Source organism: Sturnira hondurensis, unplaced genomic scaffold, assembly GCF_014824575.4.
Source record: "Sturnira hondurensis isolate 20B ecotype Veracruz unplaced genomic scaffold, ASM1482457v3 Scaffold0006849, whole genome shotgun sequence".
Lineage (NCBI taxonomy): Eukaryota > Metazoa > Chordata > Mammalia > Chiroptera > Phyllostomidae > Sturnira > Sturnira hondurensis.
The window spans coordinates 2,215,093-2,238,709 of NW_028079480.1; the positions used below are offsets into that span (position 1 = coordinate 2,215,093).

The 23,617-nt window shown below is 48.9% G+C and overlaps 2 protein-coding genes across 7 annotated transcripts in view; one reads left to right on the forward strand and one right to left on the reverse strand.

The window, feature by feature from the left end:
• Positions 1-2,469, forward strand: part of SLIT1 (slit guidance ligand 1) — a 152,122-nt gene extending 149,653 nt beyond the window's left edge. Inside the window, exon 37 of the mRNA XM_037050831.1 lies at positions 792-2,469. Coding sequence (XP_036906726.1) covers positions 792-1,030 — 239 coding nt within the window. The 3' untranslated portion in view covers positions 1,031-2,469. The remainder of the gene's footprint in view (positions 1-791) is intronic.
• Positions 2,470-10,094: 7,625 nt separating this feature from the next.
• LCOR (ligand dependent nuclear receptor corepressor) overlaps positions 10,095-23,617 on the reverse strand; it is a 140,999-nt gene continuing 127,476 nt past the window's right edge. For all 6 annotated transcript variants that reach the window (XM_037050838.1, XM_037050836.1, XM_037050832.1 and 3 more), the window contains one exon: positions 10,095-21,040. In XM_037050838.1, coding sequence (XP_036906733.1) covers positions 16,708-21,040 — 4,333 coding nt within the window. In that variant the 3' untranslated portion in view covers positions 10,095-16,707. The remainder of the gene's footprint in view (positions 21,041-23,617) is intronic.

Here is a 23,617-nt window from a genome sequence, read left to right on the forward strand (position 1 = left end):
ACTGGCTTTAGCAACTTGATCTTTTCTTCCTCCCAACCTCAGCACGCCCCCTGCGCCCCTTCTCCCCTCTGCACCTTAGGCTGCTATTGGGCTTTACTGCCCCCCACCCTTTGAGCTCCGAGTCTCACCCCAGACAGGGCCCCGTCTCTTCCTGGCCCAGCTTTTCTTGCAGCCCCCTTATCTGGGGTAAGTGCCCATCTGGGCTGCGGTCTCTCTTCACAGAGAGATTATCGGGGTAACAGCTCCTGCCCAAACCTCTGCATGTTGGCCCCATCACTTTGGGACTGGGAATGGCAGGAAGTCTGAGGGCTGGAGACACCCTCCCTGGTCTGCAGGACCAAGATGCTTCTGCTGGAAAGGAGAGTGCTGTCGGGGTGGGGTGGGGTGGTGGGAGTCTGGAGAAATCCAGATCTCAGGCACCTTAGGGTCCCCTAGGCCACACTCCCAGCACAAGTTCCTTCTAACATTGTTGCCTCCCAGGCCTCCAGCCTTCTTGCACTCCTCTGGCAATGGCGCCCACCTGAGCCAGGCAGCCCAGTCTGAGCTGGGGGCCCTGGCAGCTAGGAAGTGCTTCCTCCCCACTGACCACACTGTGGGCCCTGGAGGAAGCCATGCATGTGCACGCTGGGCAGGGGGGATGCTGGGGACGAGGTGGGCTCCGAGAACTAGAGGACCTCCAGGGATGCTCCCCTCCCCTTCTCCTCTCTCCTCCTCTTCCTTCTGCCTCCCAGTGGGCCGTACCCACCCACAGTTGTGCCCTGAGGCTTTCTCTTGGTGTCTGTCCCATCCAGGGTCCGAGTGCCGGGGGGACCCTGTCCGGGACTTTCACCAGGTCCAGAGGGGCTATGCCATCTGCCAGACCACGCGCCCGCTGTCGTGGGTGGAGTGCCGGGGCTCGTGCCTGGGCCAGGGCTGCTGCCGGGGCCTGCGGCTGAAGCGGAGGAAGTTCACCTTTGAGTGCAGCGACGGGACCTCCTTTGCTGAGGAGGTGGAGAAGCCCACCAAGTGTGGCTGTGCCCTCTGTGCATAGCGTCCGGCGCTGATGGGGAGGAGGAGGGCTAGCAAGAAGCATGGCCACCAGGAGACCTGGGCTGGGGCCAGGCCATGACCAAGGTGGCTCCTGGGTGGCTGGACCCTCTTGGGTGGGCTGGGGCCCACTTCTCAAGGGCCAGGCGCCTTTTCTCAAGCCGACCTCAAGCAGCTGGGGGCTGAGTGGGTGGGCGAGGCGTGGCTGCAGATGGCCCTCTCCAGAAGTGCCTTGCACAAATAGGCGCTCAATAGATTTTTGTTAATGAACGTGTGCATGAGGTCAGGCCAAGAAGTGCAGAACAGTGACACTCCCTCCTTGTCTGCTACCTGGGTCTGAAGAAGGGACTGGCTTCTTCCCAAACAAACCTTTCCCTCGAGTATATGGCCCATGCTGGCCCCAGAGTCTCTTAACCCCTGCAGATAACCTGGAAGGACTCCCAGCCTTCCCAGCCTCCCCAGCCTCCCAGCCTGGCTCTGTGCTCCTTCCGCTACACAGCTTCTGGGGGCAGTAGGCCAGGCTGCGGAGGGGAAGGGCCCCTCCTGCTGGCCAGAGAGGGACTGACTCTTGCCCCTGGGCTGATTGGCAGGCAGAGCACCCTCAGGACCGAGGCTGGGGGTGGAGGTGGGTCTTAGGACCAAACCTCTGAACCCTAACATTCTGAGATGACCATTGTAGTTTCAAGGAGGGGGCTCATGTGGAGGAAATGGTCACTGGGACTTCTTGGGATGGGGGACCCACTCCACCAGAAAGGATAGGGGGTTCTTGGTTTCAGCAGTGTAAACATCACTGCCTCCAGACACTAGCCACCAAAGGGGCACTGGTCCTGAGCTTCCCCAGCCATCAGCCTGCTGCTGCTGCTGAGCTGATGGCAGGGGGACACAGTGTAGGGGGCTTGGGCCAGGCTGCTGGGCCAGGTGGGGCCTGCTCCCAAGGAGATGGGGTTCAGGGCCCATACACTGCAGACCAGCAGGGACCCGTGGTCCAGGCATCAGGAAACCCCTGTGGGCTCTGTTGCTTTGCACAGAGTTCTTCTCTGTGGACCTCAGTCTCCTCAGCTCTCAGACGGGGAGGTGGGACAACTAGAGCGATGGAGGCCCTCCCACTGTGGCCCTAGGAGGGCAGCCGCAGGAGGGAGAAATCATCTCCATCAATCACATCAACAAGTATTCATGTGTCTGACTGGGGCTGGGTACTGTGGGTGTTCTGCCCTCGTGGACACATGCCAGCCAATCGCAGTGCATCACAGGGTGACCAGGGTGCCCGGGAAGAGAGCCAGGCCAGACGAGGGCACCGACTACAGGCACAGTCAAGGCCCTGGCTGGAGTGGTGCCCCAAAGGCTGTTTGCAAGGAAGGACTTGGCATTTGAAGCGTCACAATACCAGACCGTGCGACTACATCAATCCCATGCAGATGAAAATGTAGAAAGATTACCTTTGAGCCTAAATAGCGAGTTGGCTGGAAGACAGGTCACCCCCTCCTGTCTCAGATGTCTCCCCAGACAGTGTAGTCCTGAGGAGTCCTGGTGGGCCAGGGCAGCGAGCCCACCCTTTTCCAGGCTCTTTCCACCTGCAGTGAAGGCAGGGTAGGGGTGGGGTTGGGGTGGTGTGTGCCTGTGTCCTCAGCCACCATGGCAGCAGGGGCACAGTGGGGTAGGGGGAGCGAGGGCCATGCTGCTAAGTAGTAGAAGGCAGCTGTGACCAGGGGTGCCTGGCATGTCCCACTACCCTTGGTCTCCGGCCGAAGGGTTTGAGTCCCGGGACCCCTGTAATGGAGAGGACCCTGTCCTGCCCAACTGGGGAGGATCTGTCCCTCATAAGGTGCTAGGCTCTACCTGTAGCCCTGAGCGAGGCCACAGTGCCCCTGCCCCCTGTGGCCAGCAGCGTGAGCCTCGCTGCAGAGCACCCCTCTTACCGAGAATTTCTGAGCCACTGAGGGACTCCAGAGAACAGGTGGTACCAGGCTGCATAGGCGGGAAAGCCGAAGTGCAGCTAGTTCCTTTCTTGGAACAGGGGTGTTCTCAAACCCACCTGAGGAATGGACCCTCCTCAGCCACCACCACTTCCTGCTGCCTTGGAGAAGCAGCTTCCTGGGCTTAAGGGGACCCTGACAGGCAGGGGCTCCTTTGCAGAAAGCAGGACACCTGCGGACAAGTGATGGCTGCCAGGAGCAGCCCCAGGGCAATGGGCTGGGGAGGGCAGAGGGTGGGGCGCCCCGTGAGCTTGCTGTGGGCCCTGCCGGCCCCTCCACAATGCCCTGTGTCCCAGCCCAGCTCCATACTCACCCTTGGTTGGGCCACAAGATGGGGAGCCAGCACGAGGGTGAGGGCAGCAAGGAGCTAAGAGAACCTTGCGCCCTAGGACAAATTTTCCTCAACTTAGCCGCCAATCTGCAAGTTAAGGGCCCGGATCCCACGCATCTGGCCCGTTCACACTGGGGCCCTCTGAGTCCCGGAAGGCTACCATGATGTCATCTGTCTGAGAAGTCATCTCCACACCTTGCCATCCCCTTGGTGAAGACCTTTAGTTCCCTTCAACGTCGCCATGGGCCGTTTCCATCCAACACGCACTGAGGAGACACAACCAGGCGAGTCCCAAGGACGCTGCGGCTCTGGCATCCCCCGGAGGACGGCGGCCCCGGCTCCCGGGGGAGGGTCTGGGGGTGGGAAAGGCCAGATGGACATCGTCTCCTCCCTGCCTGCTGTTAGCCTAACCACAAAAGTATCTCTTTATACAGAATACTTAACAGATTCTAATATATATTTGTATTTCATTTTGTTATAGTATTTTTATATGTTAAAGTCAATACCCAGTGTCTCGTTTGATTTGCAGATGCTCCGTAGCTGTGACATTCTGTTTGGGGGTTTCTGTAGCCTTGTTTGCGTCACTCTTTTACAGAGACTGGTTTAGAACTGGCCCGTGAGGGAGCCACACCTGCCCTTTGCCTAGAAGTGCTGTTTTAGAACATGTTGAATGTTGTCTGTTGTCTTCCACGTGAACATGACATTGATCCACTCAGGTTCTGCCTTGCTGATCTTTGTCTGCACTGAGGGCGAGCGGGGCTGCTGACAGGCCCCCGGACTGGATGGAAGGCTTCAGGGCTGCCCCACACCAGCTAGTCCTGGGGCGGCCGCCCTGGGAGCTCTCTGGGCTCCCTGAAGTGGCAGAGGCGGCCGTGGCTCCTGCAGAAGGAAGGGGAAGCCCGGAGACGGCTGGGCAGTCGCTCCCTGGGATGCCAGCGTGAGGGCGGAGCCTGGCCCCCATGGCGCACGTGGGGGTCCCTTTCCCCTCCCGGGTCTGCTGCCCTGCCCACATTTTTTGTAAGTTGTGTACGGAGCCACAGCCATCTTTCATCTGAAGGTTTCAGAGCATCAGGGCAACCAAGTAGACAGCTGTATGGCTTCTCACACTGCCATGTAAGGTTAGCCTGCTTGCTGCCTGGACAGCAGTTCTTAGGGATCAGTGGAGGAAGGAGGCAAGCACGCTGTTTTGATGGTTCTGCTCAGTTTCCAACTAAATACAAAATTGCACGCAGGAGTTTCGTAAGATGACATTGGAATGAGGCCCCCGACACTAGGGGGAACCGGCTGGCCTTCCTCGGGTCCCAGGGCATGGACTAACTTTTCACCAGAAGACCAGCTGTGGCGGTGGTCACACACGCAGCACCTGAGCACAGTGACCTTGATGGTGGGCAGTGATGGTAACGATGGTGCCATGAAGCAATCAGGGGTTTGGGAGGGAGTGTGATGGATCAGAACCACGAGGGAACACGGGTTCAAACAGGGTTATCAGCCCAAGTGTCCGGAGTGGCCAATAGGTCACCTCAGTGGGTCAGGGGGGACACATGCCCTTCTGGGCCATCATGTGTATTGCCATTTCTGACAAAGCAGCAGGGACAGAGACCCACTTCCCTGCTGTGAAAAAGAGGGACCAGTGGTAACTGACAGAGACAGTGGTGACCTGAAGGGCACATGTCCCGATTGGGCTCCAGCTGATTCTCACCACACACTAATTTCATCAGATCTTCATTATCGTTTTTTTAAAAAGAGAAGCCAGAAATAAACTTTTATGTCAACACTCATAGTTTTAAAATCTTAAAGAAAACATGAATGGGCTAAAAATAAAACCCACCTGTGAGCCACCAGTGTGTAACCACCGAGTTCAAGTAAAGTTAAGTCCCAAGTCGCACAGGACATCCCCATCCAAGAGACGGGCGCCACGGGGCTTGGTGGATGGGGGGCAGAGTGGCCACGTTTTCTCCATGTGCTGATAACGTGGCTGCCGTCCCTATACCCCGAGCCCTCAGAGCTGGCCAGTCTGAACCTCTTGGTTCCTATTCTAGTTATTCTACCATAGGATGAATGTTGGAAGAAAAGAGGTTTAACAGTAGAAAGTCCTTGTCTGGAACAAGAAAACTCCAAATTTAAGTTGAGAACGGGGGGGGGGGGGGCCCAGCCGCCAGCTGCAGGGTACTTCACTGGGTGGAGTTGGGCATGACAATGGCCACTGTCAGATGCACTTGTTAGTGAAGTCATGGCTGATTCCATAGGAAGGAACCCTGGGTCCACTGGACCCTTAAAGAAACCGACCTTAAAGAGACTTGAAAAAATACAATGAAACAGCCCTGACTGGTGTGGCTCAGTGGGGTGGGCATCATCTCACAAAGCAAAAGGTCGCCGGTTTGACTCTAGGGCACAGGCCCAGGTGTGGGTTCAGTTCCAGTCAGGGCGCATGCAAGAGGCAACTGACCAATGTTTCTCCCTCATACGAATGTTTGTCCTCCTCTCTTTCTCCCTCCCATCTCCTCTCTCTAAAAATAAATTTAAAAACAAATTAAAAAAAAAAGAAACAGCCCTGGCTGGTGTGGCTCAGTAGATTGAGGGCTGGCCTGCAACCTGAAAGGTTGGTGGTTCCATTCCCAGTCAGGGCACTTGCCTGGGGTGTGGGCCAGGTCCCCAGTGGGGTGTGTGTGAGAGGCGACCCATCAATGTATCTCTCACACACTGATGTTTCTGTCTCTTTCTCCCTCCTGTCCCCCCTCTCTAAAAATTAATGAGTAAAATCGTAAAAAATATGTGAAACACGTAATGAGGCAAGTAAAAGGAATGATTTCCTGCCACCTTCAGCCGCAGCCCAGCATGGGCCCCAGAGAGCTAGGACGGCCCCCCCTGGTGGCTGTGCGCATCATCCCTGATTTAAGAGCCGCTCACCTGAGGCTGGAAGCCAGAGCAAGGCCACTGCTCCCTGCGCCTCGGGATGAAGCCCTGGCGCCTTTCCAGCTCTGCCGCCGTGACTCCCAAGGGTCCACCCACCGTGTTTCTTTACCCTGGAGTCAGGCATGACTCATGAAAGGGCCACAGATCCAACTGACCTTGTTCTTTTAAGCCCAACCGGCTGGCAGCGGGGCCTGGGGTGAAGCAGAAGTATTAGAAGTGTTGCTTTTCGGCTCCCGTTGGCAACTTGTTGACTTGGCTGTAGGCTGGGAGCTGGATGCTGGGCTTTGGTGCAATGGATACCTCTCCAGTGACTACACACACACACACACACACAGGCACTTTAATATCAAAGAAGTTTAATACGCTGCAGTAAAATGAGCGCCTAGAAAAAGCTCCTGGGATAGATCCCTCCCGCACATCGCTAGCTCCACACCCCATCCCTCAAAACCAAACAAGAAAAATCCGAAACAACAAAGGAAATCCTTCCAAGCTTGGATTTCAGTGAGGGCCCCTTTACCACCACAAGGACGCAGTTTTCTACACGGCCTAATAGGAAAGTAATACACAGAAGCACAACAAAATCCACAAGATTTCAATATTTAGGAGACTTGGTACATATTCAAAGTTAAAATAACTTCAACTTTTATAGCTATACATATTGTTTTAAAGCAACTTAATATATTTTAAAATTTCATATATACACTCTCAAAGGTTCTTCAGGTGAGGTATGTAAACATTGTCTAATGAAAAATTTTCAATGTTTCAAACCAACAAATTCACAGCATACATTGAATTTTCATCCATTAACAACACAATATTTTCCTACACCCTCTAACACAGTGGAAATCCAGGCCCAAGAGACACACGCTGATATCTGACAACAGTTTGCATAATTTCTCACTTCGCTGCTCTTGGAAAGACCATGGGCACACAGGTCAGGAGGACATACTTGGTACCGGGGAGGGGCGGGCCCTCGGGGGACTCTCCTCAGGCACCTGGGCCACCGACTAAGACGCACAAGACAGCAAAAAGGAGCGCATCTGAACAACTGTGAGATTGACCTCGGCAATGACAATACTGGGAGGAACCAGAAAGACCTTGAAAGGAACGGTAGAGATTCATCTTGGAGCTCCCTGGGTCCACAGCTGGATCTGCAGCCCTGGCCCTACACTCATCTGACGGGTCCTGGAGAGAGTAAAACACCGAGGTGGACCTGAGCTTCAGTTACATTGCATGGGCCTCCTGTGACGCCTGGGGCCCTCAAAGGCATTACCTCCAGCCTAAAGCAGGACCCTGGGCTGTGCTTATCATACAAGTTGGGGGCGAATTTCTTAACATTGTAATGCATATGGGAAAATAATGCCATGAGTTCACAAAGAGGACCAATGCCTGCACACAGGCACTGGCCAATGACCTTGGAGGAGCTCAATTTTGAAAACTACTTGTTCCCTGAGGGTAAACAGCAGGCTTCTGTTGAGATTAAGGGAGGCTAATAAGGGGTTCACTTCTTACAAAGTAGTAAGACTTGGGGTACCTCAGGCCAGAATTCTATTTTATGCCCACATAACCTACAGTGTCCCCTCCCTGCCCTCCCACCACAAGTCGTCACCTCAGTGACGACATAGGTCAGTTCCTTTCCTCTTGCTTGCTTTCAGGCTCAGCAATGGAAAGTTTTATCCTAATGCACCCACTTCAATCTAAAAATAATGCTAGTGAAAAAGTCCAAACACCATCATAAATACAAAAAAGACATATTCTCAAAGCCTAAAAAACTACATCATTCTATTAATGGTTATTTGGGTGTGGGGTATTTTTTGTAAAGTTTATTACGGTCACGGGAGAGGCTGCTAAACAGCGTCAGAACCTGTTGGACTGGACACGCTGGGAAGCGTGGAGGAACCACTGCCCTGCCTGAACTCACCTAGAAGGGTCAAGCCCAGACATGGAGGGGGCTCCTGACACCCAAAGCCAGGCACAGAAGAGGACTCTGGGAAATGGGCTAGCTTTGCAAGGTAGGTCAGAGAGAGTCAAAGGACTTTAAATTGGCTGTTTAAATTTCTAATGTAAACAGTTCTTACATTTACTCTACAGCCAAATGAGCTTTGCCTCAACTAGATGAATTTGTAAGGAAGCCCCTTACAAATTCACGGAAAAGGGATAATTATTCAATCTCTGTGCCCAATTTTTGATGTGTCTGGGGCTGGCAGCTTTCTCATCCATTGCCAGAGTTCTATGACTGGGAGGAGCGTGCAGACAAACAGAAGAGGAAATTCAAGTACAGCAACCTCTCAGGCAAAGGCAAGAGGTCTTAGCAAGAGCTGTTCCACCCCCCACCCTATCCTCTGAGATAAGGGTCCACGCGGAACCCGGAATAAATGGTATTACCTAGGATCTTATTGCTTGTAGGCAACACATCAGAAAAAAACACCTGGAAATCTGCTCTGCAGATCTGAGACTGACCACTGACCAGTTCACACACGTACACACACACACTATATATATATAACATAACCAGATGAGAAGAGGGGCAATTAAAGCTTGGATTTGATGTGACATTACAGGTCAAACGCCCCAGACAGCTCTCAACCCGCTGGTTTTCGTTCTTTCTCCACGTGTGAACTGTGATATGAAAGGAAGTCCACTGCTCAAAATACAATCTTCTACACTACAGTGCACACCAACATCGCTCAGAACGTGAATCTGTATCCAGCACACATAATAAATATTTTTTAAAAAACTATTTACACCATTACTTCTTGTGAACATGTAGATGTGAGCAAAATTTATTTCTTACCGCAAAGGTTAAAAAAGTTCTGACTGTCTAGTTCAGTGCTAAATTCCCTGGCACCTAATTACCCATTCACATTTCATCTTACAATCAGATTTGCTTACCAATAGCATCATAGAAAAAAACAACATTCTCCAGCATAACTGTTCAAGTGTTCTCATTTGTTTGGAAAGGACAAAGGGAAGCTGTAAGTAAATATGCAAGGTGACTCAAATGGATGATGAAATCCCCTGTGGTCAGTCCAAGCTCTCTGCATTCCTGGAGCTACAGGCCTGAGCCCCGCCAGCCCGACGGAGTGAGGCCCACACGGGACGGCCCAGGAATGGGCCCCAGGGAAGAGGAGCCTGGAAAGCCTCACTCTGTTACATCTAGGGGTGCTCTGAATTGCAGACCAGGACTCCTGAGAAGGAAAGCTGCACACATCCTAGAACAGATGGTCATGTCCTATAACCATGGGTTACAGGTGGGGCTGGCTGGCCCACATGAGCACAGATGCTTGCTGAGATACAGAGGGGGAGGGGCGAGGGAGGAAGAGAGCCGACCGCTCACGACTACTATCAAGGCGTGAAAGAAAACATGTGTACCCCCCATGGCTGATGAGACTGGGAATGGGTGCCTTTCACAAACACGAGAAAGACCAAAATACAGCTTAATGCTTTCTTTAGGCACCCAGTGGTTTCTCCACATCCCACAGCTATGGGTTTGGATTTCCTTGGGGTTACAACTAAGGCTCATTTCCCTGCACAGGTTGCTGAAGTGCACAAGTGAACGTACCACCTGCGTTTGCAAAAAAGGGGCTGCTTGAGGCCAGCTGTGGTGCCATACCCGGCACAGCCATACTGACGGTGGAGACCTGCTCTGTCCTATGATGGGGTGACAGTGGGGAACGCACTCAGGTTCCGAATCCACGTTGCAGCTGCCCCCAGTGAGGGTCTCAAGGCCCCATCCTTCCGCCTGCACTGTGTTGTCTGAAGGTTCGTGGATGCCTGCTGTGGCTCATCCACTGAGGGGAGGGCGGGTGGCCAGAAAGAACACGTTTTTGGAAAGCCCTTTTGACAATTCATTTTTTTTGTTAAAAATAAATACTTTCTATAGAAGCATTTGAACAGGAAAATATCGCTATTTACACAGTGAAATAAGTTCCACAGTGGTGTGTATAAATATGTATTAAATATGTATTTGAAACCAGAGTCACTAAGAGTCTCCTAGAACTACTGAGAATGCAGAAACCACGGGTGCAACTAACAACCTTAAGCTATAGTGGCTCTAAAACTAATCTCTACCTGTGGTATAAATATACAAAGTTATGCAAATCTTGCCTGTATAGCATCTTTTCCACAAACTACCTCCCCGATACTACAGCTTTAGCTACAAGACATGAGGTGCGGATTACAGAAAACAATAGGGGAAAGCAGTGACGAAACATCAGGGGAGAGAGAGATGAAAGGCAAAATGCTCCAGTGAAGCACAGGGAGGTGGGAGACTTTCCAGAGAAGACGCCTCCAGGGCGGGGCTGGGGGCGGAAGCGGAAGAGGGAAGACAGAGCGGCTCCTCAAAGCCACGAGTCTGGCCAGACTAGGTCAGCTTTGCTGGCCAGGCCAGAGCGCCCTGAACTTCGGTCTAAAGTTGCTGGTTTGCCAAGAAGGTGCCATCAACATGCTGGTACTTTAGAGCTGAGGATGGGTGGTCTGGGTTCAAGGTTCCAAAAGGCAAAGGCTATTTGTGTAGAGCAATGCCATGGAGGAATGTCTGAGTCAAGTTCACCCTGATTCACGAACATGACAAAGACTGTAGTACTTTCAGTTTAAGACTTTGTCCCTTGATACTTATCCTAGTAGCTAAGGGGGTATGTCTACGATTCAATGAGGGGGACTTTTCTTTAACACACAAACATCACTCAGGGGCAATGTGCCATGGCAGCCGCGTGCCGAGAATGCACGAGGTACCCTAAAAATCCGAAAGGGAAGAAATGCTGCAATGCTGGGCTACATGGAAAAGTTTGTACGTCACTGTCCATAAAATTTGATTTTGAATGACATATGCAAAGGTCAACCTTTTCTGTAAAGGGCCAAGTAGTAAATATTTTATATTTTAGGCTGTGAAGGCCACATACAGTCTGTTATTATTTTTTTTAATAACCCTTTGTAAAAAAGGTAAAATGCACTCCTCCAATCTCTGGCATATTAAAAAACTTGGGTGTTTTTGTCTTTTTAAATAGGAAGTCTACACTTTCACATGGCTTGTCTACTGAGTACCTTGTGTTAAATGGAATGGTCCCAGGTAGGGGAGAAAGCGTGTGTCACTGTGCTCACCGAGACAGCATAACTGCTCAACACCTGCTCTGAAGGACAGAGCAAAGGATGGCTCTGAAGTACAGAGCGTCACCTACCAGCTCTGTGAAGAGGAAGATCAGGCAGACGGGTGGTCATGGAAGGAACTGACCAGCTCCAGCTCAGTTCCAAGGACAAGAGCATGAACGAGGACGCCCTTCACCAAGTGCTCGGGTGGCTCCCGGGCCCTGGCACAGCCTGACAAAGCCCTGAGCAGCATCAGAGCTGTGGGTTTCAGCCTGAAGGTCAGGCCCTTGACGTCTTCCAAAGCGTGTGTGGCAGAGTACAGCAGCTTGTTTTGATGTTTCGAGGGCTGACTATATTGACAACTGCCTCAAAGGCTTCTCATAATCCTGCTTGTTTTAAATACAATAACCTTTTTACTTTATTCTTTCCCTGAAGATAATTTGGGAGTGAGCACAGGGAAGAGTACTTACTGCTGGGATGTGAGGATGGGCTTGCAGATGTGATGACACATAAATGTGATTTCATGTTTACGGAAAAAAAACGTGTAGTATTTCAGTGGGTGTCAAGCCATGAGACAAAGATTTATAGCTTAGAATTCAAAATGATAGTTATCTGCTTCAAAACAACTGAAACAGTTCCCCTCTCTTGGGGATACTGACAAAAACTGTTCACCAACATGACATTCAATTTCATTTTAAAAAACAGCATAGAAACTTACCCTTGAGTTTTGGGGGAGGGGGAAAATGAACAGCTTAGAAGTTGACAGGATTTGATCTAAAGATTATTAACGATGACTTCTCAGTCACACTCAGGTTAGAATGTGTTCCAATTTTCTATTATTCTCTTCTAAAGCACTTCAAGAATCTATTTTTTATTTGTTGGCTTGCCCTTAATAAAATTATTTTGAAAGAAGAATACGGGACTGAAAAAAGTATCGGTGCCAATAGTTTTTTTACCTTCCCAGCAGCTGGCCCCAAATACTACATAACACACAACTCTTTTTGTTCGTCATTAGGCTTTGTCTTCTCTTCACGGAGACTTTTTCCATATCTAAACAGGAGTTTCAGAAAACCGAACATCCAACTAATCTCAAAAGAAACAAAATCTTGGCTTACTTTAGAAAAAAAAAAAGAAGTGAAGCTGGCACCAGTCAGGTCTGTGACAGAAGGAGTGCAAACGAGAGGCCCGGCCCCACCGTTTCAGAACTCTGAATCCTATCTGCTCATGGGTTCTAACTCCTGGCGGAAGGGGGCCTCCTGTTGGTTATTGAGATGGGTAATTCTAAAAAGGAACATAGGAGGCTAAGGCCGCTCAAGTTTCAGGAGATGGCTGGTATTCAACGTGCTACAGCAATGATGTAATCTGTCTCTTTTGCAGTAAGAAGAAATAAATGTAAGAGGGTGAACAAAACTGAGGTAAGAAGAGGAAGAAAACAAGAGGGCAGAGAGGCAAAGAGGCAGAAGGAGAAGATACATCAGGGAATGGCTGTTCCTGAAAAAGGAAAATTTTCTCAAGCAAGGTCAGCAAACTTTTTAAGGCCCAGACAGCTCCTCCCCTCTGTGGGGAAGCAGCTGCTGGCAAGCCACACCAGATGGGCGTGGCTGTGCTCCAATATAACTTTATTTACAAAAGAGTGACCAGCCCACGGGCTGCAGACTCTTGGCAGAGTATCTTAAACCAAGGACTGGGTGTGGTCCCCAGGCCAGCATCTCAGCAAATTCCACCCCTGTCCTAGGTGCCACGGCAAGACCCCATACTGATTGATGGTGACACTAGAGCCTCTCCAGCTGACATCATGTAGCATGTTGTCCTTTCCTGTTGGCTCGTAGGTCCACTGAGCAATAGGCACACTGCCCATAAAGGGGAGTGAGAGCTCCCACCCTCACCACAGAACCCATCACAAGAGAGGAAGGAGACCAACTCCAGTTCAAAGAACCTGTCTGGAAGTGTTTCACTAACAACCTGTCTGAATGGTGGGAAGTTCACTGGCCCAGTGCTTCACGTGCCCGGACTCCAGTAAAAGTACTGCATGTGTGAAGGGATGACTAACTGCACTTCTCTATCCGTACACTACAGCAACAATGAGGCACGAAAGCCACAGCCTGAGATCATTTCTCAGGGAGGGCTTGTGTGGAAGTCTTGAGTGAAACACAGACACAATAGAACCGGCCTACTTGAGCAACTAAAGGGACCAGCAATTGCAGATTAACAGACACTAGCAACATTCCTATGTAGGAAGCCTCAAGAGCAGAACACAGGTTCATGGCCCTCCTGCTGCGCTTCAAGACTGCTGCTACGTGTCTGAGGAAGTGCTGGGTGAGGCTGGACCCGACTCAGGTGGCAGTCTCCACGGCATCCTCCCAAACCTGGGAAGCCTCATGGGACAGAAAATGGGTTTCCAGAAGAGGGCCCAGCTCTGGGGAGCTGCGGGAGAGCTTCGGTGCCTGCTGCCCAGGCATCTCCCAGCGCCTCCAAAAGCTGAGAGATCACACCAGTGGTCTCTAGTCACCCACTTCGGCTCCGACATGGGGACAGTCACTTCACTGAGCACAGGCCCAGGAGCAGAACTCCCTTCTGATCTGGAATCCAGAATGTGGCACAGACTGCCTTTGTAGGTGGTGGCAAGCCATAGAGAAGAGGGGATGAGAAGGAGGCCTCTGTAAGAGAGGGGAAACGAGGGAGACCCACGTCGTATCAAGCATGGGCTTGCAGGTGTCTGGGGCGGGGGTGGGGGCGGGGGCAGCGGCTGCTGTGAGTATAAACGGGTCTTCCGCAGTCAGCCCTTGAGTTTAATTTTTCTTTCTTCTATTAGCAAAGTTAACTGAATCAGCAAAAATGAGATTCAACAAATACAAAAATAATTCTAAGCTTTTAATCTCATAATCAGGTAGAATTCCCAGTCTATTTAAATGTAATCACTAAAGAGCAAGTTGATTTTAAAGGTGATCCATTGCATTGTTAGGTGTATAAATAAATACATACATATTGTTGACTTTTCTCAAATGCTTTTTAGAATGAGAGAGAAGGCTACTATCTGAAGTAAGCTTTTACAAAAGAAAAAGAACTTAGAAAGCTAAATGGAATGAGTGATAAACCTGGAACTGCAACAGCTCCACCCGCTCTCTGCCTCACACCTCTCTCCAGCCTGACGCAGGCGCCCTCCCGAGGCAGTCTACACGCAGCTGAGGGGGCACCTTGAACGTGTCGGCAGGAATCGACACACCTGACATTGGCAAACCTCAGCTGTAAGTCACCACAAACACAGGATCCAGTGACGACTCTACAAAAAGATATTTTAAACTTTAAAACCACTTTCTAAAGATTAAAGAAACCTACTCAAAACATATTAATGCTTCTGTGCAACTTAATGCTGAGAAAGGGCTGCCAACATACACACTCAGCAGTTTCATTAATATAGGTAGCTCTTGAATGGCCACAAAGATACTGAAAAGGAAAAAAGGGACTTGTGGGATAGAGGAGACATCGGGAGAGAAAAATCAAGGCTTCGCTGAAGACAGCTTCACTCTCTACGAAGTTATCTACGATTCTTAACTTCCCGCGAGTCAGATGCTCTTCTCCAGCACCACCCAGTCACCAGAGCCTTCACTGTACACACACAGCAAGGCTTTTGCAGCTTGGGTAGAAGGCCTGTTTCATCATGGTCTAAACGAACTACAGCACAGAAAAAAGTCCATCTGAGCTTATCTAAACTGATCTGAACAATCTAAATGGAACAATTTTTAACAGAAGAGACAGAGTAGCAACTATCCACACAGGCCTATCCTGGTGACAGAGCAGGCGAGAGAAGCTGGTTGAGGCTTTAACAGCCGAGCCTTTCTTGGACAGTGGCCCAACGTGAAATGCTGAGTACACGCTGTGTTAGGACGGGGCAAGGTTAGAGGCACCCAGGTAAAGCCAATGCACCCATCTCAGGCTTCACTTGGGGAAGGCAAACATCATCAGTTCCAAATAGCGCAGCTCTCCCCTTCGAGCCTGGCGTGGCAGAGGCAGGAGTGAAACTACAAGCGCTTACTGCAGGTCTGGTGCTAACCAGTCAGAACAGACACCCACTCAAAACACGTAGTCCACACGAACATCAGCTCCAGGTGCAGGGTGTGTGGGCCCACTGTGAGATCCTGAAGCTGCTTCCTCCAACTGCACGTTTGCTGTGACCATCACATAATGCTGTGCTCTTCTGACCTTTCTGAGTCCCATGCCAAAGTAGTCTGCGGGATACTCATAGAAACCCTGGGCCACATTGAACTATGTGGCCTGTGCTGATCACCCAGCTCATGAACTCCCTAGCACTGCACGCAGGGAAGAAAAAACTTCTACTGTGGAACTGGGGTCGGGAGACATTTGTGGCTGGTAGCCAGAGGCACATGCACCCAAATGCACATGCACACACACACTCTTAAACTTTTCTGTTACTGGAAATAACATTTTGGCTTTCTCTGAATACAAAAGTACTTAGGGCAAAAGAGAAAAGTAGAATAGTCACTCTTATCCTAATTGGCAAATCATAGCTACAGCAGGTGGGGACGGGGGCAACAGAACCCTGTTAGAACGCTAGCAAGCTTAAAAGGCCAAAAATGCAAAAATGAAAAGCATGGGAAGAACAAGTAATGCAAATAACTTTTAGAGGTCATAAACCAAAATTCACACCTGGTGACACACCTTTTTGTCTCATGGGCACACAATTTAGAATCCATTTTTTTTCCAGTGAGAAAAATCAAAATTAAGAGGAGTAAACAACAACGAATAGGAGTTTTTAAAAAGGGGTAACAGAAATATTAACCTTTCACAACAATTATAAATGCCCTCTGCATTCTCCACATACCATAAAAATGATTTGGTTTAGCTTTCAAATATCACTTAAACAAACGAGACAGAGAGGGAAGTTCGCTGCTGGGACCAGCAAAGAGGCGCATCTGCCCAGGCACAGCCGCTGCGGGAGCGGCTGGAAAGCTGCTTTTATGTGCACGACGGCGGTCTCTCGGCTACAGTACAAGTGCTTGTGCATCAAGTATAAAATACAAGCCTTTAATCACATAGATCAGCTTTTTAGCTTTTGTAAATTTTAAACACAAAAAGGATAAATAAGGCACTGTACTTTTAAAAACTAAAACTGCTTGGTTCCAAGTTTAAAACCCAAGGAACAACCAGAATATAATATATAACTTCCCTTACTCAGCCTCAGAGAAAGACTCGGCAAGTTCCCTTCTCCATCTGAGATGCATTTTCTGACATTTAAACTGTGGTGTTCTCCATTAACTGCAGATTTGGAAGGCTTGATAAGCTTATAAAAGCGAATTTAGTTAATGCAAAATAAAGGGTTACTTCTATAGAGCAGTTTTACTCTTGGCTACCACCCTTCGATCACTTTGCATCTAGTCGCCTCCGCTTGCTGTGGGAAGAGTCCAGCTTTGCCTTCAGCTTTCGCTTCCTCTGGGCTGCACTGTTCTCTGGGGTTTTCGTCGAGGGTCTGGCCCGAGCCTTTCCACTGCTCTGCTTCCTGTTTGTGGCTTTCTGTGGTCTCGAAGAAGATTCACTTGCCCCTTTTTGCTTTGCCGGTTTTGTCACTGTCTCCGAGGCGGTGGGCTGGGTAGCCCTTTTGTTTGTATTCTCTTTTTCTTTCCTGGAAGGAGGACAGTTCTTCCCAGAGGACTTTTTAAGGTTCTTTACTTTATTCTCTCTCAAAGATGTCTTTTTGGGTAGTTGGCTGACTCTGTCCCTTGCAGCTGGCTTCTTGGCAGCAGGGGTTTTGGTGGCCCCATCAATATGCTTTTCTTTGCTGGCTTTCGTCGCAGCTCCCTTGTCCCTCCTGTCCTGAGTGCTGCCGCCTTCGGTCCGCTTGCGTTTATTCTGAACTTCTGCTTTTGCCAAGACCTCAGATGTCTGCTTCCCTTTCCTCCCTTTTGTTCCTTCAGTGCTCTTGGGCTTAATGGGAAAGCCATTGGCATCCACTTGCAGGGCAAACTTGGGGGACATCAGAGGGTTGATGCACACACTTTTACAACTCTGTTTACCTTCCACAGCCAGACTGACTGGGCTTTCCTTTTTCTCATTCTTGATCATGCGTTGCTGGGCTCTGAGCTTTCCTCGAATATTGGAATATTTTCTAAGGATCCGGGTACTGGCTGGAGTAGGTGAGCTTGTGGGAGGGTGGCTATTCCTACCTTCCTTGACTTCCTCTCTGTTGTCTTCAGAACTGGGGCCAAGGCCGCTGTCACTGCCATTCTCTGGCTCCGTTTGGTCGGGATTCTCTCGAAATTTAGCCCAAAGCTTCTGCGTTTTCCAGTTGTTCTTAGCGGGAGTAGCTCCGGGAAACTTCTTCAAGTGTTTTTTCAGGCGTTCAGCCTGTACTGAACTGGGGTACAGGCTGGAAGGTGGGTATTTCTGAAGAGGATGCTTGACGGGGGGCGTGTCTCCTGGAAGACGAGTATTGAGCTTCTTCACGATTACCAGCGACCGGGTCTCGGTTGTCTCCAAGAACCATTTACAGATGTTGGACAGTTTGAAGTTCGTCATGAACAGCATCTGAACAGGGGAAAACTTCTGAGCCTCCAGCGATCCCCGACATTTCCGTGACCTTTTCTTGCTTTTCCAAATCTCCTTCAGTTTGTCTGACTTGTTCCTTGCTCTTGGTGTTGGCTGGCCTTCTTTCTCCAACTGGATCCAGCCCTTCTGAACTTTCATGTATTGGGCATTGAAGTTGGCGATCAGCTCCTGGTTTTCCTCCTCGGCACACCATTCCACGAACTTTGGCTGGTCGTCAACCACTGCCTCCACATCCTCCTCTTCTGAAGGATCTCCACTCTCTGAAGCTTCGTTGTCCTTTGGTGCTGGGTTTTCTTGTGCTGCTTCCTTTTCTGAAGTCACTTTTGTAGTATCCAAGGGGTCCAGAGAATGAGCATGTCTTAGGTTGTAGGTCAAAGAGGTCTGTCTTGTGAGCCTCGGTGCCCATTTTGGGGGTCCAGCAGCGTCACCACTTCCACTGCTTGACAACCCAAGCACAGTGGATGGCAAGTCGCTGTGATCGTCTTTGTGCTGGGTGTCTGTACCGCCCACCTCACTTACAACCTCCTCCACATCTCGTGCAGGAGTAGGTCCTGTGCTCTCTTCTGGTTGCTCTGGGAAAGTGCACAGGACACTTTCTAAGGGGTCATGAGCATTATTCTCACCTAGCTTAGACTGGACATAGATTTCCAGTCTCTCTCCAGGCAGGGGCTGGCCAACTGTAGTTATAGGCTCGCTGCTGGGGGAAATATCTTCTTCATCCCCTTGGACCTCTTTTGCCAGCTTGTTTTTAAAAGTCTGCCTGGTGGTGAGCCCGCCTCCTTCGCTCTCCCACTCAGCATCCTTCTCTGAGGGATTTTCATCAACATCTGGGTTTTCAGTGTCCGCCAGAGCTTCTGGATGGAGACCCTCGGTCACGAGGCCCTCAGGTGTTGTTCCACCGGGGAGTCCTTCTTTTTTAGAACGTTTTACACCAGGATTTTTAGAAACCTTGACTTCAGGGCAGGCCGAGGAAGAATCTGAACTTTGATTTCTTAGGCCCTTGTCAACAGAGGAAGAATCTGAAAGTTGACTTCTTAGGCACCTATCAGAGGCTTCCAGGATTTTTTTACTTTTTTTCTTCTTGTCTGAGCTCTCCTCAGGTGAGTCAATGTTTTGTTCACATAGATCTGTTTCTGAAGGATGTTTTACATCACTGCCCTCTTCCCCTGATTTTCCTGTATCACCTGCTGTCTCACTTTCCTCAATTTCACTGGGGTTTTCCTCAGTAAAAGTGCTGCTTTCCTTCGAGAGCGGGTCAGGATCTAGCTCCTGAGCATCCTCAGTCTTGGCCTTGGTACCGATGCTTTGTGCATCCTCAGCCTCTCCCAGGCTCCTGGGAGGTTCCAGGCACACTGGGGGACTCTGATTTACTGAGCACAGAGGGCCTTCTGCTCTGCCCACCATCTCAGGAGAAGAATGAGGCCTAGTAACAACATCCTCATTGCCTTCCTCAGAAATGCTCTCAGGAAAGGGACCCATGTGACAGTCTTCAGGTTCATTCATCTCCTTTGTATCCAGCAGTTCAACTGGTTGTTGGTCTCGTCCAGGGGAAGAAATCCCACTTGCTGTGGGAACTGAGACCATGGAAATGTCTGCAGGGATGTCCTCTTCAGGAAGGTCAGCAGGGAGAGGCCACACCAGGTTGGAGGTTGTTGTTTCTTCTGACCTTGGTGAGCTGCTTGGATTGGGTTCACTCACTGTGGGGCAGACCTCGGGCTCTTGAGATTCCTTTTCAGATGAAGCATCTCTGTCTCCTTCCTCGAGGGAGGTTATTTCTTTACTAGGTTCTTCAGTGTTGTCTTCTCTGGGAAGCTGCACGTCTGCGATAGGTCTCGGGGCTGAGATTACAGGGGCCTGCTTGGGTGTGACCACTGCCTCCAATGCCACGGTCGAGCAGCTTGCTTTGTCCTGGGAGTGTAAATTTCTGGCCAGCGTGCGAACAGTCGGCAACTCACAACAATCCCCATTAAAAAAGTATCCTCGAGTACTCTTCCTAGCTGTTTTCCGAGAAGACAAAATTGATCTTTGATTCTCAAAGTGGCATTCTGTTATTGGCTGACTGATATAAACAACATCGCATTGGTTATCATAATCATTTATCCGTAACCCTGATGCCCTTTTACCCTTCCGTGCTGTCTTAATGGAGGCTGGTAACATCTTGCTTCGTGAATGTCCACTGGATGCTTTGTGCACAGGAGGTGTGGGGCTGGGAGCTGACCACCCATCTCTGGGATGATCAAACTGGCCCTTATCACTGGGATGCAAATGGTAACCCACCTTATTTCTTCCTAATGAGTGAAGATGGTTCTCTTGCTTTGGCCTTGAATCTTGTTCGCTTGCCTGTAAATCCTGGCGCACAGGTGTTTTTGAACTACACTGTAAAGTATTCTCTTTGTCAGCAGTTCTAGATGAGTTCCCTGTAAACCCTGAGTCCCAAGCCTCTTCTGATAAAGCTTTGAATGAATTTCTTTGAGAAACAATACAGCTGCTGTTCTCCTCACTATTCTCAGCTGCCGTGTTTACTGCAATTAGGCTTTCTACTAAAGCTGAACTCTGCACATGGTCTTTACCATCCTCACACATTTTCACATTTGTGTCTTGCTCCTGTCCAGTGGTTTGCTCCTCCAAGCTCTTGGAGATGTGATGGAAGTTGAACGAGGAAGAATTAGATGTACTGAGGTATCCCAGAGTGGCACTATCCACTGAACTCCCGGAATCAGGTTTAGTGGTTGGAGGTTCAGAGGAATCTTTCTGGACAACAGTCAAGGCATTCTCTCTTCCAGCTACAGAGTTTGTCTTGGGAGGAGACTCTTTCGGGGCCTTTTCTGTAAAGCAGAGAGGGCTGTGAGAGTCTGATGAGTCTGCTACCAAGTCTGCAGAAGGAGGAGACTTCATATCGAGACACAAAACATCGTTTTCCTTATGTCTGGTGCTTAGCGGGGCACAACCAGCACTGCAGGTGGATGCATCCATTGCTCCAGATTCCGAAGGTCGCAGGTCCTCGGTGCCCGGCTGGGATTCAGTGTACAGATCGTTGAGGACACGAATGAACTGCTTCTGATGATGAGTGCACAGTTTGACCATAAACTTCTCCAGTGGGGACTTCGACTGATTGTTAGAATCTACTGCTCTTGCCTCTGTTGAGTTCTCACTAGACAAAGAGAAAGAAGGAAATTGGTATGGTCATTTTCCAAAGAAGCAATTTTACATTATGCAGTTCACCTAATGTTACTCATGCTGTAAAGAGAGTGAACACTCTGGCCAAAACTGCTTCTAAATGCCCACATACTTCTGATTCAATAAATGAGTATTTACCTAATTAAAATATAAAGCTGTTCTAGCTTCAATTCTAGAGACAACATCCTTCACATTTTTAAGTGAGCACTCACAAATAATTTTTATCTTCTAAAGAAGACATGTTGAAAATAAAAAACTTGTTAAAATAACAAAATTTTGGCTACATTATTAACTCCAGTTGCTCAACACAATACTTTTGTTTTAGGCCTGGGTATTCCTGTTAAGTAATAATTGGTTATAAGTCCATAACACTGACAAAAATTCAGATACATTATATTATAAATCTTGGTTTAGAGATACTTAAGAGAAATTATAGCTTTAATATGGTTTTAAATTCTGCAAATAACAATGCAGGAATCCTTCTACCCCTTTCCTGGCATGTGGAGGAAGAGAGACCAATAATTCCACGTTTCAGACACTGAACAATGGAAGGACAAGCAGTTTCTGATTCCTAGCCTCTAAGTGACGAAACAGACAGGAAATGGCACTGTGAACTGTGAGGCTCCGTCAGCACAGGGTTAGGTATTATGTCTCAGTCAGCCCCACTGTGGCATTCTCTTAGACCTTCAATACACATTTTCTAATAATCCACAGGAAGTCTTTCTACTATACACTACAGAAGCCCTTTCTGTAAGTGACACAGGACAACTCTTAAGCTGGATAGTGGGGGGCAGCAGGAAAGGATGGCCCAAGATTCAAAATAGGCGGAAGGCAATTCCTGGCTAGACAGTCAAGTGTTTTCAAGAGCTGCTTTGTGTTTCTGGATGTCTGGTCTTACTAAGCCCGTGTGCACTGGAGTGCCCCAATGTTCTGGAGTTTCATACAATTTCTCAGTCTCTCTCTGGATTGTATTTCCTCAGGAGCCTATTACCTGACTCTTCATGTAACAGGGCACAGTGCTGAGAGCAGCTTAATAAATGTGCTGAACAGATGGTGTTTGATAATATCTTCCAGCTAATCCTTTTCAACCTGTGACTTTATCTCCCAGCCATGAGGTGCCTTATAGGAAGTTTAGCCTAGGTGGCCTACATCAGGCTCCTACCCCCAACCCCAACCCTGCTCTGGCCTCTGAAGCAGTGGGGTTTTAGTAGAAAGAGCAAAGATTGTGCAATCTAAAAAACCTATATTCTACTTCTGGTTCTGACATTTACTATCCACAAAATCGGAGACAAATTATTTAACCTCTCTGAGCCTTGGTTTCCTCATCTATAAGCTAGAACTGAACATCAATATTTTAAAGGATTGTTGTGAGGTATTAGATAATGTACATAAAGCACAAAACACAAAAAGCAGGCGCTCAGTTTCAGTTTCTCTGTTCTGACTCAGGGAGATTTTAAGACCAAGTGGGGAATAAAGATGCTGAAACATGTCTAAATACAAAACAAAATAAAATCAAGAAACAACTACTGAAATCTGTTGTTAGAGCTGCTTTACAACACAAAAGGTTATGCCTTGTGAGCAGGGCAATTATCTCCTCCCCTCAGCACAGGGAAGTCATTGTGACACCCTTAGGTGAGGGACTGTCAAGTCAGTTCCAACTCTAGGACTCAACAGGATGCACGCAGAAGTGGAACCAACTCCTCACGCAGCTGCAGACGTTGCGGTCTGAGAAGCCAGGAGGCCCCTGCTGAAGGGCCCCGCCCAGAAGGTACCTTGTGGCTCTGACTATAAGGTGGTGCCAATGGGATGATACAGGCACACCTTGGAAATACTGCAGGTTCAGGCCACTGCAACAAAGCGAGAGTTGCAATATAGCAAGTCCTAATCTTTTTGCAGGGTGTTGCCTTCAATCCACAAAAAACAAAAAGCAAACACTCCCCCAACCCCCCTAGAAAGAGCAACATCTGTGAAGTGCACTAAAATGAAGAATGTCTGTGTCTGTTACAGGACATAGTACTGCAAAGTGGTGGAGAGTTGCTGTCACTCATAGTTGTATGACCCTGACCAAAACACTTAACTATTTTGGGTCTCAGTAGAGTACATTCCCCATCTACCACACAGAATGACTGCAAAGAAAAACCTACAAAGTGTACACAAATACGAGCCATTATCATTATCAGCCAATCGCATTAAATATCCTTAAATAAAAATTAACTTAGAGATCGAGAATGCATATTAATATTTTCTTACAACCTAAAAAATGAATTTTCTAAATTTCCCCTTCAAGTACCAAACATTTAAAAAATTTTAAATATTTTTGGTGGAAGTCTTTTAAAAATTATATCCTCCTCTGAACACAATTTATTCTATCTTAACAACTCAGGGTCATTACCATGTGTACCATTATTAGTATGGGATGCTTTTTATCATACTAAACTGAAATGTATTGGTAGTTTTGGGGGCTACTCAATTGAGTTTGTCTGCTTAACTGCACTACAGCCACGGTGGCAGTCTGCACTTCACGAAACTCTTCCTTCTCACGGGCTGCCCA